Below are 15,994 nucleotides of genomic sequence, written 5' to 3'. Positions count from 1 at the left end.
CTACCTGCCTAGGAAAAACACTACTCTGTATTTTGCTCTCTCTTCATTCATGTGGACGATAGCTGATCTTATGTTTCACCATGGTTGTCCGCAGGTCCAATTTGGAAACGAGAACGCCAGCCACTGCCAGGAAGTGAGTAACAGTTTGTTTGTTATTTACTTGTTGTGTTTTGATGATGACATAGGTTGTTTCTGAGTATGTGTGACTCAGCCCATGTGGTGCACATGAGGGACACATGCAGCATGTGCATTTTTCAGTAAAACTAGACCATGGATTCTATTTCACATATCGCTGTACCTTTTACCTTGTAACATTACTCGAGTACTGCTGATGTACATGATGTATTCCTTGTGGTATTGTAAAATGGTTTGAAATTTCAACTGATTTCTCAGGCTTCCCTGTACTTCATCAATGTTGCTCCCAAATACATGAAAATGGCATGTTCCCTGCTACTGTATGTCATAAGAATAAATTTGTCAGGCAGAAATTCTGTTTTATATATGCATTATGCATTTCCCAAGCATAAAAAATACATGCTTATCAGGGGAACATGCTAAAGCTGAGATAACATAGATAACATAACAGAATTTAGGTCAGAAGTTGATGTTGGGGTGGTTTTTATTTGTCAGTCTTTCCATAAGACTAAGAGGTGCAGTAGATATCCCTGAGATGTTTGATGGCCTGTTCCTGAGATCAGGGTCATTGATCACCAGGAAACATGTGCAGGAAAGTACTCAGGAAGTAAGGAGATCTCTTGGATGATGCAACTAGGATGACATCATCCTAAGGTGGAGCCCACACCTCTGCAGTAGGGGCTAGTACCCGTCCTGGCAGGGTGACAAAAATGTTCATTACACCTAATACAACTCTTTAACACTGTCAATTCTAATAATGTCCTTGGGTGAGCAAAACCAAGGAGCTTGTAAAACTCCAGTGGAATATTTTCCTATTCTATGCTCAGTACTAGGAAATTATAACTGAAGTTTTTGAATGTCACACCTCCAAACAGCATGGAAGTGGAACAAATGTCTGGTATATATTTGATTTTTTGGAAAGGAAATACACGCCTGTGGTTCTTTGAAAAGTCAGATTTAGCATGTAGGTATCTATTATTGCATCAGATGAAAAGGAATACATTTCTTTGAAAAGTAATTACATCACTGCCAGCGTGGCAAGGAGAACAAGGACCTCTGGGTACTGTGCAGCATCCATGATGTCAGCTGCTACATTATTAGCCGACGAACTCAATACCTGGACCATTACAAAAATTGGGTTCACTTTATGCATTTGTATAATGAGATAAAAGATAACAAGGAGTAACTCCACTAAGTCATATTACGGGGAACATTGAAAAATAAGTGGCAATAACAATGATGTCATAGAGAATATGATATGGAAAAATAAATCTAGGAAGATTTTGTCATGGTCCACCTGTTACATACAGAATGGGGAATGCATTTAGAGAGTGACATCATTGCTAAAATGAAGGGAAGTGAAAGAAAAGCTGTGTTTAGAAGATGGCTGTCAAAGTTTCTGACAGACCTAAACTATGGAAGGTCATTGTAGATTTAATGACATAACTGTAATTTAAGGGAATTTTTAGCTTATTATTGTTGCCCCTCGGGCAGTGTTTGTCAACTATTGTCATGCAAACTACAGCTTTCATCTGTAATGTTGTTTTTAGCCACCGGTAGTTATTTTGCTCTCTCTGGAAATGTGATGAGAAAAAGTCATTTTCCAGGATTAGACTGGGGTCTCCCAGGGAGCCTGTGATAATGACAGTCTGCACTACCAGGAATCATGCAGGCTTATGGGATCAGACATGCATTTGAACATGAATTACTGCTAATTAACTGTCACTCCCTCTGGATATTGGGAAAATTACAGCACAATTATGTACACGACACATGTAGACATTGTTTTGATTTTAAAAAAAAATCCTGTAGGAAAATTCTATGTTACTCATGAGCTCTGAAGCATTTCTTCAAATTATGTTACTAAAAGGCTTTTGTGGCAAGACTTTTCACAATAGATTTGAAAATGCATTTTGTCCTTTCCCTACACAAAAATTACTTCATACTTTGTTAAAAAGTAGACCAAATCTTTAAAGGCCTAGGCATTCTATATGATAGCCCCAAATTCTAGGAGCCATGAAGTCAACATATCAGGGTAGTTCATAATTCAAACAATGAATTTGAAACTTTTAATCAAAGCACTGCATTGATAAATATGGAAACTGTAACATGTAGGAAGACAAGAAGTTTCTTAAACTGTTGGGACCAAAATGTGAGCAATTTAGAGTTGATTCAGAATCTGGATATTTTTTGCAAATCGAAAGAAAATTAAGTGGGCGAATCTAAAACCAATTGAGTGTGTCCTAATTTTTCGGTGCAGTTCGGCGATGGCATCCTGTATCGTGACCTTCATGAAGCAGGTGGGGGTGAAGATCCAGACGTCGGGTAGCCAGGTCAGCCCGCTGGATCGCTGCCCAAGCTTCACCGCAAAGGACAAGAGATTCAAGTTTAGGGAGAAGAACAAAAAGGTAAGAACAACACAAAGCACAATGACATGTAGTGTTTTAAAAGGCTGGATGTTTTTGACCTGCAATTAACAAAGGTTACTTTCAGCAAATTCCAATGGGCACATTCTAGTCGTTCTTGGGAAGAAGAAAAATATATAACAACTGTAACAATATCATTATTTGCAGTCTTTGTTGGTCAGATGTTAAAGGTACCTTCCCTTACATTTGTACAATTGTTTTCCAGAGCGTTGTCAGTGTGAAGGGCCACCACTTTGTGCCCATGCACTACACAGCACTGGCCTTCTGTAACCACTGTGGAGGGGTGCTATGGGGTATTGGCAACCAGGGATATCAGTGTCAAGGTAGGGTGTTATACTTTCTGTGCTTTGTCAGGTGGCTTGAAATTTTTTGTATTGAAGTATTGCTTGAACATCTCTTCCACCGGTCCTTGTAGTATGATACACATTTAGTTAAAGATTAAAGAGGCAGCATAAAAAAATCTAAGCCATGCTTGTCATTTCCAATCTACATCAATGTCAAGTCTAATTGACTCTGTAAAACCCCGAAATCCTATGACTTAGTAAGATTTTTTGGTTTGATCTCTGCAAAATAGCTGTGTCATCTCACCTACTAGTGGTTTCGTTTTCCTGTCATGATTTTCAAGTTGCCATTAAAATTAATGAGCTTGGTGGCTTAGCCTGAACCATGTGCAAGTCCATTGCGTTAACAGGCAACAAATTAAATCAAACATTTGTAGGTACAGGAAAGATACATGTATACTGTACATGTACTGTAGCTGTTTGGGAGCTTGTTGAATACTGAAATGTTAGTATATTGTTCAAAGATATGATATTCTGATAGAATTACTGGGTCCTTTTTTCTCTTTAGCTTCTTACTGTATGTTTCCCATCCTATGTTGCCTACAGATTGTGAGTATAACATCCATAAGGGGTCCTGTATCGATGCATGTGAGGACCACTGTGTTGGTGGTAACCTCAAGGGTGCCCAGTCAACAAGGAAGAAGGAGAAGAACAAAGAGAAGAGGGAGACTCGTTACTTGCCCAAAGTCTTCTCCCGGCCGTCGGAGAAGGACAGGAAGTCTGCAAGTGAGTGTCAGAAATGTTTTTCTGTTGATTTTCAGTTTAAGAAATGTTGTGAAATATGAGTAAAGATATTCCGAACTGGAAGTTATTTCGGTAATACATGTAGATACCATATTATTGGTATTTTCACATTTTGAGGAAAACGTTTTTCTTGAGTCCCAAAGTTTTTTTGAATGCCAGGGAAAGTAGTTTTTACTAGGCCTGAAATTATGTAATATATTTTTCATATTCCACATACTTATTTCAGTATTTGTATTAGTTTAGGAAATGTTTGTAAAAAGATTCCATATCTTTAGAACAGCTTCTGTTTTCTGTCAGAATGTAAGACACATGTAATAGTTACATGTGTGAAGACAATTGGCAGCTTATACAAGGGTACTATAATCAAACAATACAAGGCTTATTTGTAAATTACTGAGATGAAACAACAAGCTTGTCCAAGGGACAGTACACTATGGGTCAGTGTGACCATCATGACCTGTAGGTCAGGTTACGGTATGACGCACAATTCAAAAGTCTTGTTTGGTGTCCAATAAATCTGCTGTGCAGTGTTTTTAAATCAGTATGTGTCACCCAGCTGCCAATTTGTCCGCGGAGCCGCCTTGATCACTGTGTACAATCTATACTCATTATGGCCTAGATTTTGCCGGAGACAAACCTCCCTGTTCTCTTCTTCCAGTCTTGCCACCAAGCCAAATCCCCAACTATCCAGTGCAGCCTATGATGAAGGAAGATGACGAAGAGATCAGTAAGAACCTGTCCATAATGTTAATTCGTTAGTAGGTAGTTAAAACATTAGCTTAATAGCAGTTGCTGAGTTTGGCCAGTCAGAACGTTTGCCCAGCAAATACTTTCCTCCTCATGGCCGGACCACATCCAAGGGTTTGGTGATGGTTGGGTTTGTTTAGTAACAAGATGCTCAATGTAGAGCGCCTTGTTGTATGAAGACAGACCCTTTGGCAGAGATACCCACAGTGGTTCAGAGGGGATTGGTTCAAAGGGAAGCAGGCCCTAGGGAGGAAGGGCTGACGTAGTTGTGTTCTGAGAGGAAGCCTGGGAGGAAGCTGACTAGCCTGAGATAGGAGCCAAGTTCTCCCAAGTTGCCTGTTAGAAACAGGCTGTCCACTGAAGTCCTTAGCTCCTCCTAGTTTCTCCTGGCAGCTTGGTGTGAAAAGCAGCCCATGACCCGTTATGGTCAGGATAAATGTTAGCACAGCTTGTTACAATACTGGTTCTGGGGACCCTGCTGCAAGCCATCCTGAGCCTAGGGCTTCAGGGGGCACTCGCGCTAGTCCTGATGCTGGTACGGGTCACAGAAATGAGGGTGCTGAAATGTAAGCATGACACCGTGTTCTCTGCTCCTGAATGTATGTTTCATGTTGTATGTGTTAGTTGTATTAGATTGGCAGAATAATCCATGTGGTAAACTGTTGAGTAATGTGAAATATTTGGGTTTTAGTGGTTTACTTTCTGCTTCAATATTCAGCAGGAAGGATGAAACAACATTGTGTGTAATTTGTTGACTTGACAAGTCCTGTTCAGTTATTCTTGACTTAAAGGTTTGATGATCCATCTCAGATGCCCTGACTCATGTTGAGCTGAACCCATGGCTGAATGTTGGTTTGACTTTATGAGGTTTAACTTGTAGGAGGATGTTGACTTTTCCCACTGCCACCAGATGTCCTCTGTTTTTCTGCCCCCCTCCCCCTTCAGCTGAGGCTTACAACATAACATCCTGTCTCTCACATATGTAGATCTATATCTTAAATTTGTTATGTTGATATGCTCAGCTGCCATGTAAACTGATTCAGATTATGGTAATAAATTTTGTGATAATTTTGATGGTGAATGATGTTTTGTTACAAAACTGTTGCATGCATGTAGGTAACATTGTTATATACATGTAAGCCCTGATGGAACAAAGCATTAATTTTTCCCTATCACTCCTACATCCAGCTAAGCTAAAGGAGGAACGTATAGTGAGCTCACTCACCCCAGGGTATGAGAGAGACATTCAGCAGGCAGGTGGGGACCCTTCCTCCCCTGCCACCTCCCCCCACCCCAACTCCAGGGGGAACTCTCCCCGCAGCCAGAGTCCTGACATCACCCAGGAGCAGCCCCCTCCAGACCAACCAAGGTAAGGGGATTACTGGGTCACTCATCTCCATGTATGAAAATATTTGGTTTGTGTCTAATTAGTATTACAAAAAAGGTCACAAACTTTGCAAACCAAAGAAATAATGTTACACTTTCCAGGTACCTAAGGGCTGTTTTGTAAACTCAATGTGATTAGAATACAAAGATAGTTGACAGATCTACCCACCCCACCTCGTCTACTCTAAAAGCATGACTGTTTTAGAATATTATTATTTTTTTCGTAGCATCCCATGTCTTGTCTGCCTTCAATTTCTTTTTGTTTTATCCTTGTCCATTATCCTTTTTCCATTTACCAATGTTTCCTGAAGTTGCACAAGACTTCTCTGCCTCCCAGATGGATTGTAGAAGTGTCCGGTGTCAAATTGTCATGAGCATGCTGTCCAGTTTGTAAACAGAAAATGGAAAAATCATCAGAACGTGTCAACTCATTTGTTGCATATCTTTGGTGATATGAGGAAATCAGGAGGCAGGAAGATGTGTGTTCTATGCCAGAAACATTGATAATGGTATTGGTTATACCACTTTGTTCCCCACCATCAGACGCCGGGGCAGTCTGCCCCTCCTCTTCACTTCAGAACTCGTAGCCAAGCTAAGCAAGAGGTACCTCTTCTTCTTTTCATGTCTGCACCCCTGCAAACTAACCCTGCATGGGCTGGGCCCTTCCAAAGTGGCCTGAGCTTGATAAGGGTGTACTCTAACCAATCCTGGGCCCTTACAAAGTGGCCTAAACTTCACATGCTGAATTGAAATAGTTTTGAGTTCTTTAGAGAGAGTTTCTTTAGTTGTTTCCATTTGACTCTACCCTCCTGGGCCCCCTAATTGGGCCTGATGTATTAGGAGATGACCTCTCATTAAGTTAGGCTTTGAAGAGTGGCCCAAGGTTTGCAGTGTTGACTTGCTTCACCACAGGAGTTATTCACCAGAGGACTGGACTGGTAATTACTGAGCTGCAATATCAGCAGCTGCTTGCAGACAGGTGCTAAGCCTGTGAACTCTGACCTGATGTTGCAATTTAGAAGAGTAAGCATGTAGAGTGTACACTAGCTTCAATTATGACATAACAAGCTATTCCAAGAGCAGGCAGTACGCATCTACAAACCATACTCTATTCACACGATATATGAAAGCTCTGAAAATATTTGGCTCTGTGAAATATGTACATGTGTAATTTTGCAGCTTTGAAACCCCTGGTTTTTAAACATGGCAAAATAATGATTCCAATATGTGTACATATAAACCTCCATAGGTATTACTTCTTATGTTGTACTTGATACATGCATATACATACAAGTATGTGAAATCAGAGCCAGATTTAGGTAACAACAAAAAAGTCAGAGAGTAGGGTGTTCTGTTAGGTGAGAAACTTGTGAAAGACAGTAAGCATGGCTTTGACACAAACCAAATTTAGACCGCATTAAAATTCATAATTATCAACTTCTGACGTTTTAAGCACATTCTAAAAACAGCATTTACCAATCAAGCATCTCCTTGAAGAGGTAGCCCTAATTTGTGTTGTTGATGAGGTGAGGCACCAGGGAGATGGTGAAGACAAACATAGGAACAGACCAGAAGAGAACAGTACATTCATTGTTTAGACTGCCTGTTGTGTGTGTGTCCCCAGTACAGCCAGTGCTAATATTTCTATACTGCTCCTTGCCATTTTGTGCTTCCTTCCTAAGCTGCCAGTACCTCCTGTGTGTACCACTAAGTCCTGTTCTATCTACCTTTCCTGGGATTAATCAAGCTACCAACATCCTGGTAAAGATAACAGAGTAGGCTAATGGCAGACTGAGGTTGTTTGTTGTTCTGACACCTGAGTGCACATGTACAAATATAAGTAGATATTCCTCTCCAGGCCATGTAGAATTAGTGGTGTGTGGCCAGCGTGACACCTGCATGCTGACTTTGTGTTCCTTTGACTGTTTGAACCACATAGCTAGCCTTGTAGCTGTGTTGTGTTTGAAAAAAAAAAAACAGGTTGCAGAAAATGACTTCCATTACTCAGGTCTAGAACATTAAGCACTGAGTTAGTGGAAAGCTACAAGCTGTACTACAAATGTTAGTATAATGAATTACAAGATTGTGTATTAAGCATAATCTCTCAACTTAAAGGATAATGACACCCGATGTCTTTTTCCAGCAACAGAAAAACTTCCACAATAGAAAGATCTGAGAGCTTGAAAGGAAGAATAAATGTAAGTAGCATTTTTTGCATCATAATTTGTTGACATACTATGATATGATATGATAAAGTTGTATACAAGGAAGAAGAAACTTTGTTTTTCTATGTACATGTAGTAGGGAAAGAATGGCTTGATGTGTTTGTGAAGACCTCGTATCATCAATAGCAAAAAGAAAAGTTTTGTTTATTGTTGCAGAACTCTTACTTCCTTATGTATGGTTTGTGTATTATGATATGCATGAAGTATGATCGAATGATACACACGTGTGTACAGCTTTGCTGACTATCTCTTTACCCCGCCCAGGGCCGGGACTCCATCACCAATGGTTCTGGCAAGCGGTCCAAGAGTGATGTGGATGTGGACGCTGTCAAGGTTGCCACGGAAACCACCACGTCAGGATCCACGTCAACGTCCAGTCTGTCCAGCAGGTGAGCATGATGGGATAGTCTGTGTGGGAGACTGACATGGAGCCGCTAGCCACTGTTCATCCAGAATCAGTTCAAAAATGGTAGACTTGTCAACAAGACAGCCAATATGATAGCTTCTGTTTATACATGTATGGCTGACTGCTATGTTATATGAACATACATCATTACTTGATGTGCATGTTCTTAAATGAACATGTATGCTTTCTATGAATTTGTAATTATATCATTCTTTTTAAATATTGCATGTTTCAGTAGGTGTACAGATTGAAGGATACATTCACCTTGATGGTTGTTGTTCCTCCACAGTAACTCCTCTGAGGCTGTACACAGACCCCCATCTCCCACAGAGATGAGCAGGGACTCAGACTTTGAAGTGGACCTGGAGCAGGGTGCCAACTGGCAGGAGACTGTAGATAGGAGCACCTTAAAAAGTCTCAGCAAAAAGGAGATCAAGAGACAAGAAGTCATTAATGGTAAGTTGACTTTTTTCCTGAATGTCCTGAAAGACGGAGACTAACTAATGCTGGTAACAAGGTCTTTAGCATATACATATCATAGTAAGCAGTAAAATTTCTCAAGTGACAAAGTGACTCATGTCCATTTTCTTTTGCAGAGCTGTTTCACACAGAGAAAGCACATGTTAGGAACCTCAAGGTTTTAGATTTGGTAAGTTTTGTTCCTTGATCATTTGACAACATTGAAATTGTTACAAGGTGCAAGAAACCCTACATGTAGTAGCAACTGAGAATTTGCACACAAACAATTTAGATTTTTAAGGCTACCTTGTGTGGCATAGCTTTTATTTTATCAGTGCATCCTTCCAGTACTTCTTACAAACTACATAAGCGGCTGTATTATTTACTAGTTTATAGGTAGACACTGGAATGTTATGCTAGTTTGAGGCTTTAGGAAGGATAAATGCTATAATGTAGTTGCACATAATTTAATGCTGTACTGATTGGCATTAGCTGTGCTTGTCGTACTGAATGATTTGTTCCCCGATGTTTGCAGATATTCCACAGGCGGATGCTGCAGGACAATATCCTGCCTTATGATGTAGTTAAGCAGGTCTTTCCCAACATGCAGGAAGTCATTGATATGCATAGTAAGTTTTCAATATTCATTGCTTTGTCTTAGCTCTTTGATATTCTTCTGGTAACAAGGTGGAAATAGTGGCAAATAAAAAGTGATAGAACTGACGTTTCAGGACAGATCAGATGCTATAGTTGTCACTCAGCTACATACATTGTAGTGTACATGTAGATCCTGATTTTCAAGTTGAATGTACATGTATCTCTTAAAAGTTTTTCCAGGCAAGTCAAAGCAACAATCCAATTAGAATTAGGTAACAGATGCTTACTCCAGAGTCTCAGACTTTGGATTTGGTCTTAAAAACGGCACTGTCTACAGATGTATGTTTGTGATACCTACACGAAAACATTGCTAGGTTTTGAGACCACTAAGTTAGGAAATTTGCCAACATCACCAATGATTGGCGGCACTATCTTACTGTAGTGCAACATTCTGGATTGTACAATCAACCACCGGTACTGTTTGATGTCGGCACCCCCCAGCAGTAGTTGTGGTGACATGTCTGGCTGGTATCTGTAGGTCACAGCCTTTCCCTCTCCTGTACACACAGTCTGCTGGCATGGTTTTATAGGTTGAAGGACAAGTACAAGGACAAGACAATTAAATGATGAAGACTGCTGACTGAGTTGGGAAGGGATGGCCCATGTTAAATTTTTTGGATATCGTGTTATGCTGTTGTCAAGGGTGCTTTAAATTATCAGAAATTAAATGTTTCCCTCCACATATTTCAGGTACACTAAACCAGGCCATGAAGGCAAAGAAGAAAGCAGATGGACACATAGTAGGACAGATAGGAGACCTCCTGCTGGACAGAGTAAGTGCTACCCAGAGGATTCTGTATCTCCATGTGATAGTCCCATAATGTATGATATGACAGTAAGTTAGGGTTTAATTTTTGTGCTGCAACTATAAGCATAACTTTCAAAACTTGGCAAATGGAACTTCAATTCTGTAGAAATGTTACAACTGAAAAGACTAATGTGAGCATGCATGGTAACATGTCGGTTGTTTTGTTGTCCAGTTTGATGGTGAGAGCGGTGAACAGTTCAGACACGCTGCTGCCGTGTTCTGTGCCAACCAGAAAGCAGCGGTAGAGATGATCCGTGTCCGACAGAAAAAAGACTCCAAACTACAGCAGTTCATGGCTGTAAGTCACCGTCATTATGTTTCATGTAAATTGCTGTATAGCTTAAATGTGTCAACTTTTCACAACATTTTGTTTATGAAACAAATTTGCATACTGAATTGGCTAAATAAAACAAGCAATGGTACAGGTTTGTTTGCTTACATGTTTTATCACAACTTTTTCAGGAGGCAGAAAGTAACCCATTGTGTAGAAGGCTGTCATTAAAGGACCACCTTCCCCAAGTCATGCAGCGTCTCACCAAGTACCCAATTTTCCTGGAGAAGCTAGCCAACTATACGATAGGTCAGTTGTTTTCTCTTGAGTAAAGCCAATCCTATCCTTTGGCATATGAACTGCATTTGTATTAAACATACAAACTTAATTTGGTAAATTTCATTTTCTCCTATCCTTGATTAGCATCTAAAACTTGCCTAGTACATAGCCAGCCTTGTGTAGGAATGTCCCATGTTGAGAGCAAAGCAGACAAGATTTTTGTTTGTCAGGGTGTCCCTGTTCAAGTGTCTGATAGTCACAGATGTAAATTGAAATGCAGGAATATGGGAAAGAAGGAATTATATGTTTAGCTGTATGTTATCTTACTAGTTTGCCATATTGTACACCTATTCTATTATTGACTCTGTCTCCAATTTCCTACAGGAAATCCAACTGAACAGAAGAAAATATACCAAGCGCTAGAATGTTGCAAAAGAAGTCTGGAGTATGTGAACCAGTCTGTGAGAGATTGTGAGAACCACCAGGTAGGCAGCAATCTTCATTCTTTTTCTCTCTTTTTTCAATTTATCTAGTCTTTGGATCTTCTTGTTAAGAGCATGGCCTGACCTTTAAATTTACTTTGTTGTTGTCATTCCCTTTGCAGAAACTTGAAGAGTTTTCCAAGAAGTTAGACAAGTCTTCTCTCGAGAAATCCTCACATCCCTTACTTGCTGAATTCAAGGTAAATAAAACAACCATTAAGGAATAGCAAGTTTATCTCAGAGCATGATTTGTCACCATAAAAAAATTTCAACATAAATAAAAATATCACCCCCAAAATAGTTTACAAACAATGTAATGAATCTCAGACTGTTGTTCTGCAACCTTAATGTATAACAGCTGCCCAGAGACTGGTTCCTATGTGTGCCTAGAATCTGCTGAATACAGAAGAGCTGGTGCTCCTTACTAAGTGTTGTCTTAAGGGATGGGCCTTCCCAAGACATCTTGGGTCCTCTCCAAGATAATCCTCCCAGACTTACTTAGTTCCCCTCCCTGTACAGATAAATTTCACTATGTGACACTACAATTATTACAGGTTTTTATTCTGTTGACCCATGCTGCTCTCAGCAAAGATGGAATAATGTGCTCTCATTCCTGAATCTCCTGTTATTTTCCATTCCACAGGACCTAGACTTACCATCCAAAACCCTTCTCCATGATGGAGGTCTAACCTGGAGACTAGGCAGAACCAGACTCATAGGTGGGTTTATACAATATAATGTTTATCATCTGAACTGGATCATGTTATAACTGATATTCCTGAAATCTCTCTGAAGATACCTAGCAAAATTCTTGACTTCCTTGATTTGAGTTTGATGACTTTTTAAGTTAGGGTGAAGTTGTAAAAATGACCATATGGATGCCTTAGTCATTTGTATGAAGATGGAACTGTCTGTCCACAGATCTCCACATGCTGCTACTGGAGGACTGTCTGGTGCTGATGCAGAAGGAGGATGACAACCGGTACGTGCTGAAGTGTCAGAGCACCATGTTAGTCAGCGGCAAGGAGGACACCAAAACTACCCACTCCCCCATCATCAAACTCAACAACCTGCTCACCAGAAACGTGGCTACAGGTGAGATCAGCTGATGTTTAATTTGGTCCATATGTAATATTGTATCTAATATGGTACTTAAGTTAAGTTGCAACTCAAATAATACAACATATCAGTATCAAACTCTTAAGCAACAGAAATTAGAAAGAGAACCAGTAATTGTTAGGAAAAGTATTTTCAGAAAAGGGTTTGTGTATTTCTTTCTTTTAATTAAAATTCTTCTTCCACCTACAGACAATAAGGCATTCTTCCTGGTCAGTACGTCCCAAATTGGACCCCAGATCTACGAGCTAGTGGCCTCAACAGCCATGGAGAGAAAAACGTGAGTGTTAAGGTCCCTGTGACTGCTCAGGGTCTCGTTAGCAGAATTGTTTGTAACCCTGCTGTTCTTTGGTAGTTACAGTGTTATGAGTGTATGTATCGGGGCAAAATGTGCTGGAAGTTTAGAAGCTGGTATTGCTTTGGTTTGTGTTGAAATGGTGGAAAGTAAAAGTAGAGAGTAGTGACTCTCCAGAAATAATGGCATATGAAGAATTGAATGAACTGAAAGGGAAGGACAGGTGTAATGTGTCCTTCAGGCAAAAAACTTACTTGTGCGTGGTTACATACTTAGTACCTGATTACAAAATGTGCAATGGGCAGAATTGTTTATTTGCATTGAAGGCATTAGATGCAGTTTTTAATTGAAAGATTGTCATATTACAAGTAAACAATTCTTGTTGACTACAGCCTTTTGACCCCACACAAATGAGGGTATTGTTCATGAAATAGTCCTTTATCTGTATCTCTCACATATCAACTTGTCTTTGAGAATACATTTTTGGTGGTACTGTACATCTCAGAACTATTGGCAGCTATGTATACAGAAGTGCATCAACACATTTTGGTTAAAAGGAATTCTTTACCTATTAGCTAATGAGGAAGAGGAAGCAGATAATAGTTCTGACCTTTTTTTGCAAAAGTGCATATCAATACCCTGAGGCTATAAGCAGTAAGTCCCGCCCCCTTGGGTAATGCGATCTGTTGACTGAAAGCTTTGGTCTGCTATGCAGGTATTGAGTTTACATTCCACAGGTAGTAGGTAATGTTGCCTCAGTCCTGTCCTCTTGCCATGCCATTGAACCACTAGACAGAAGCAGGCTTGTTGGCAGCAGAAACTGAGAAGTCTGAGGAAGTGAAGGAGCTATTGTTGGCAGAGTTCCTCTCTCAGCCTCCCAACACCGGTGATATTGGGCTGCAATTTGTACCTGGTTGTGAACAACTTTGGAAGTTGTGTGAGGAGGCAGGACCCTTTAATTTGGGTTGACCCAAATTTCATCTTAGGTTTCACAGTTCATAGACTGCCTGACAGGTCACTAGTGTTGATTCAGGAGTGTCATCCTTGCACACTTTGCTCTGCTGCCAAAACGTCTCAGACTGGGGGACAACACAGTGTGTCAGGGTGTGGGACCTACATGTATATAGGTGCAGTGGTCCTGACAGGAAGGCAGGTCCTTAGCGCCAGCCAGGCACAGTGTGTGTAGCTAACAGGGGAACTTCTGCCATCATGAATAGGTGGTTCAAGCACATCACAGATGCAGCCGAGGCGTACAAGGCCAAGGAGAAGGAGCGGGCACGGAGGGTGGGAATCTCCCTCCCTCCACCCCCCAGGATGTCCACAACTCACGAAGACCCCATCGCAGAAACAACAGCGTAAGTCAGCTTACATTCTTCATATGATAAATGCATTATCTGACAGGTAGTGAGTTGGAATTTTAATTATTCTTACTGCCGGTAATGTACTTAATTTCTGATTTGGAATCTTTAATTATTCTTAGATCATTCAATGAAATTACATCTACCTGTAAGTATTATCACATAGTAGTACAGTATAGTATTTGGGAAACCAGCTTGAACAAACATTCAGATTTCACACACAAAAACTTGCTGGCAAATAAGGGAGTTATTGTGTAGAAATCAATTAAGAAATCTACCCAAAGACTGATTCCATTGTATGCCTTAAATCCGCTGACTACAGAAGAGCTGACTCTCATTATCAGGTGTTGTCTTAAGGAAGGGCCTTCTAAAGACATCTTGGATCTTCTCCAAGAAAATCCTCCCCAGTTTAGAGATTGGCTCTACTCCCCATGCAGTCATGTGGGAAAAGGTCAAACTATGTGTTATTATAGCTGTGTGTTATCATAGCTATGTGTTATTATAGCTTGGTATCCAAGCAGAAAATTCTGAAAAATCAAGATTGTCGTATGTAAGAAAAAATACCTGATTTACATGTACCAGTACCTGTAAATTCCTGTGATTTTCAGTACCGATAGTTCAAAGACTGTAACCATGCCTACATGTATGTGTGTATGAATCCCTGCCTGTGCTTTACAGCGAGGAGATTCCCACTAACGAGAGGAACGGTAACCTGGAGACGGTGCACGTGGACGAGGACAGCGTGACGGAAACTCAGCAGGCGGAGGAGACGCAGGTGGACGGCGGGCAGGTGGTCCAGCCGTCGGAGGTGCTGGTCTCACAGCAGGTGGTGTACGAGGAGACGGAGGTGGTCCTCACACCCTTGGGTAAGGGTCAACTCTTGACAAGTCACTAAGCAGATGTAGATGTGAAGCAGGGATGCAACAGCAAAAGTTGGTGCTTATTTCTGCATACCCTTTTGAAGGATTGGGACTTGCGAGCAAGTAAGAGTAGGAGAGATTTACATGTCACATCATGTGTGGTATTGTTTAGGATAAAGGTGTCACGATGTGTGGCTTGAGGCCTTGGGTGGATTATAGGGCTTTTAGTGCTGTTAGGAGAAAGGTCAACAGTCAGCAGATATAAACATGCAGTCTGCCATTGTTTGGGACAAAGTCTGAGAAGGTGACACGAAAGCCAAGAGAAATGTTACAAGAAGACGTCATGTAGCAGCAGCTTTTGAAATTATTTAATCCAAGAGAATCAAAAGAATGTCTGTAGATAAACCACAGGATATGTGACAGGCAGCCGGTTTGTGTGATAGAAGGGGGATCTATTTCTCAGGTATGACACCAGTATTCTCTGTGTCTTGTTGACAGTCTCTCTACTGGTATCCGTCCTGCTTGTTGTGAAAGCCAAGCCACTTTGTAATTGGAGAAAGCTGTGTGCATTACAAAGGAATGTCAAGTCCCAACTTAGCATGTTACTGTGCCAGCTTATATACCATCTCAGAGTCAGTGGTATGCTCAGGTGCAGCATTTTCTCAGTCTAGTTCAGGTTTGCATCACCACCCTAGCCTGGGTGTAGGTTTGGCAAAATGTCTGTTCCACAGCCAGATTTGATGCAACATTTTCCCCTTCTAGAAAAACTGAGGAGGAAAGACGAGGTGATCAGAAAGAGTCTGGAGGAGAAACACAGACTGCTGGCTGAGATGGCAGGAGTACCGGAGGACCAGCTAACATCAGAGATCGATGGTAGAATGTCTCGTCAGGACAGCTCCAGTCAGGAGCCAGAACCAAGGGACCTGGTCATGGCCGCCATCTTACAAGGTACACATCCCAGAAGCTGGGCAGCTGACTGCAAAGACATGCCTGATGTGC

General features: G+C 40.9%; 1 protein-coding gene across 6 annotated transcripts in view; it reads left to right on the top strand.

The window, feature by feature from the left end:
- Positions 1–15,994, top strand: part of LOC109468149 (rho guanine nucleotide exchange factor 11-like) — a 32,473-nt gene that overhangs the window by 12,969 nt on the left and 3,510 nt on the right. For 5 of the 6 annotated variants that reach the window (XM_019766393.1, XM_019766392.1, XM_019766390.1 and 2 more), the window contains 21 exons: positions 2,396–2,543; positions 2,767–2,884; positions 3,449–3,628; positions 4,305–4,373; positions 5,582–5,762; positions 7,923–7,977; positions 8,269–8,393; positions 8,700–8,866; positions 9,007–9,059; positions 9,405–9,498; positions 10,217–10,299; positions 10,507–10,632; positions 10,797–10,914; positions 11,269–11,369; positions 11,489–11,566; positions 12,010–12,085; positions 12,288–12,461; positions 12,675–12,762; positions 13,995–14,132; positions 14,814–15,001; positions 15,758–15,943. In XM_019766393.1, the coding sequence (XP_019621952.1) occupies positions 2,396–2,543; positions 2,767–2,884; positions 3,449–3,628; positions 4,305–4,373; positions 5,582–5,762; positions 7,923–7,977; positions 8,269–8,393; positions 8,700–8,866; positions 9,007–9,059; positions 9,405–9,498; positions 10,217–10,299; positions 10,507–10,632; positions 10,797–10,914; positions 11,269–11,369; positions 11,489–11,566; positions 12,010–12,085; positions 12,288–12,461; positions 12,675–12,762; positions 13,995–14,132; positions 14,814–15,001; positions 15,758–15,943 (2,546 nt within the window). Of the gene's footprint in view, positions 1–94; positions 134–2,395; positions 2,544–2,766; positions 2,885–3,448; positions 3,629–4,304; positions 4,374–5,581; positions 5,763–7,922; positions 7,978–8,268; positions 8,394–8,699; positions 8,867–9,006; positions 9,060–9,404; positions 9,499–10,216; positions 10,300–10,506; positions 10,633–10,796; positions 10,915–11,268; positions 11,370–11,488; positions 11,567–12,009; positions 12,086–12,287; positions 12,462–12,674; positions 12,763–13,994; positions 14,133–14,813; positions 15,002–15,757; positions 15,944–15,994 lie in introns of all 6 variants that reach the window. The other variant, XM_019766391.1, reaches the window with a different exon arrangement.

This window comes from Branchiostoma belcheri, unplaced genomic scaffold (assembly GCF_001625305.1).
Source record: "Branchiostoma belcheri isolate BF01 breed outbred unplaced genomic scaffold, Haploidv18h27 scaffold193, whole genome shotgun sequence".
NCBI lineage: Eukaryota > Metazoa > Chordata > Leptocardii > Amphioxiformes > Branchiostomatidae > Branchiostoma > Branchiostoma belcheri.
This window is presented reverse-complemented; position numbering and strand designations above follow the sequence as displayed.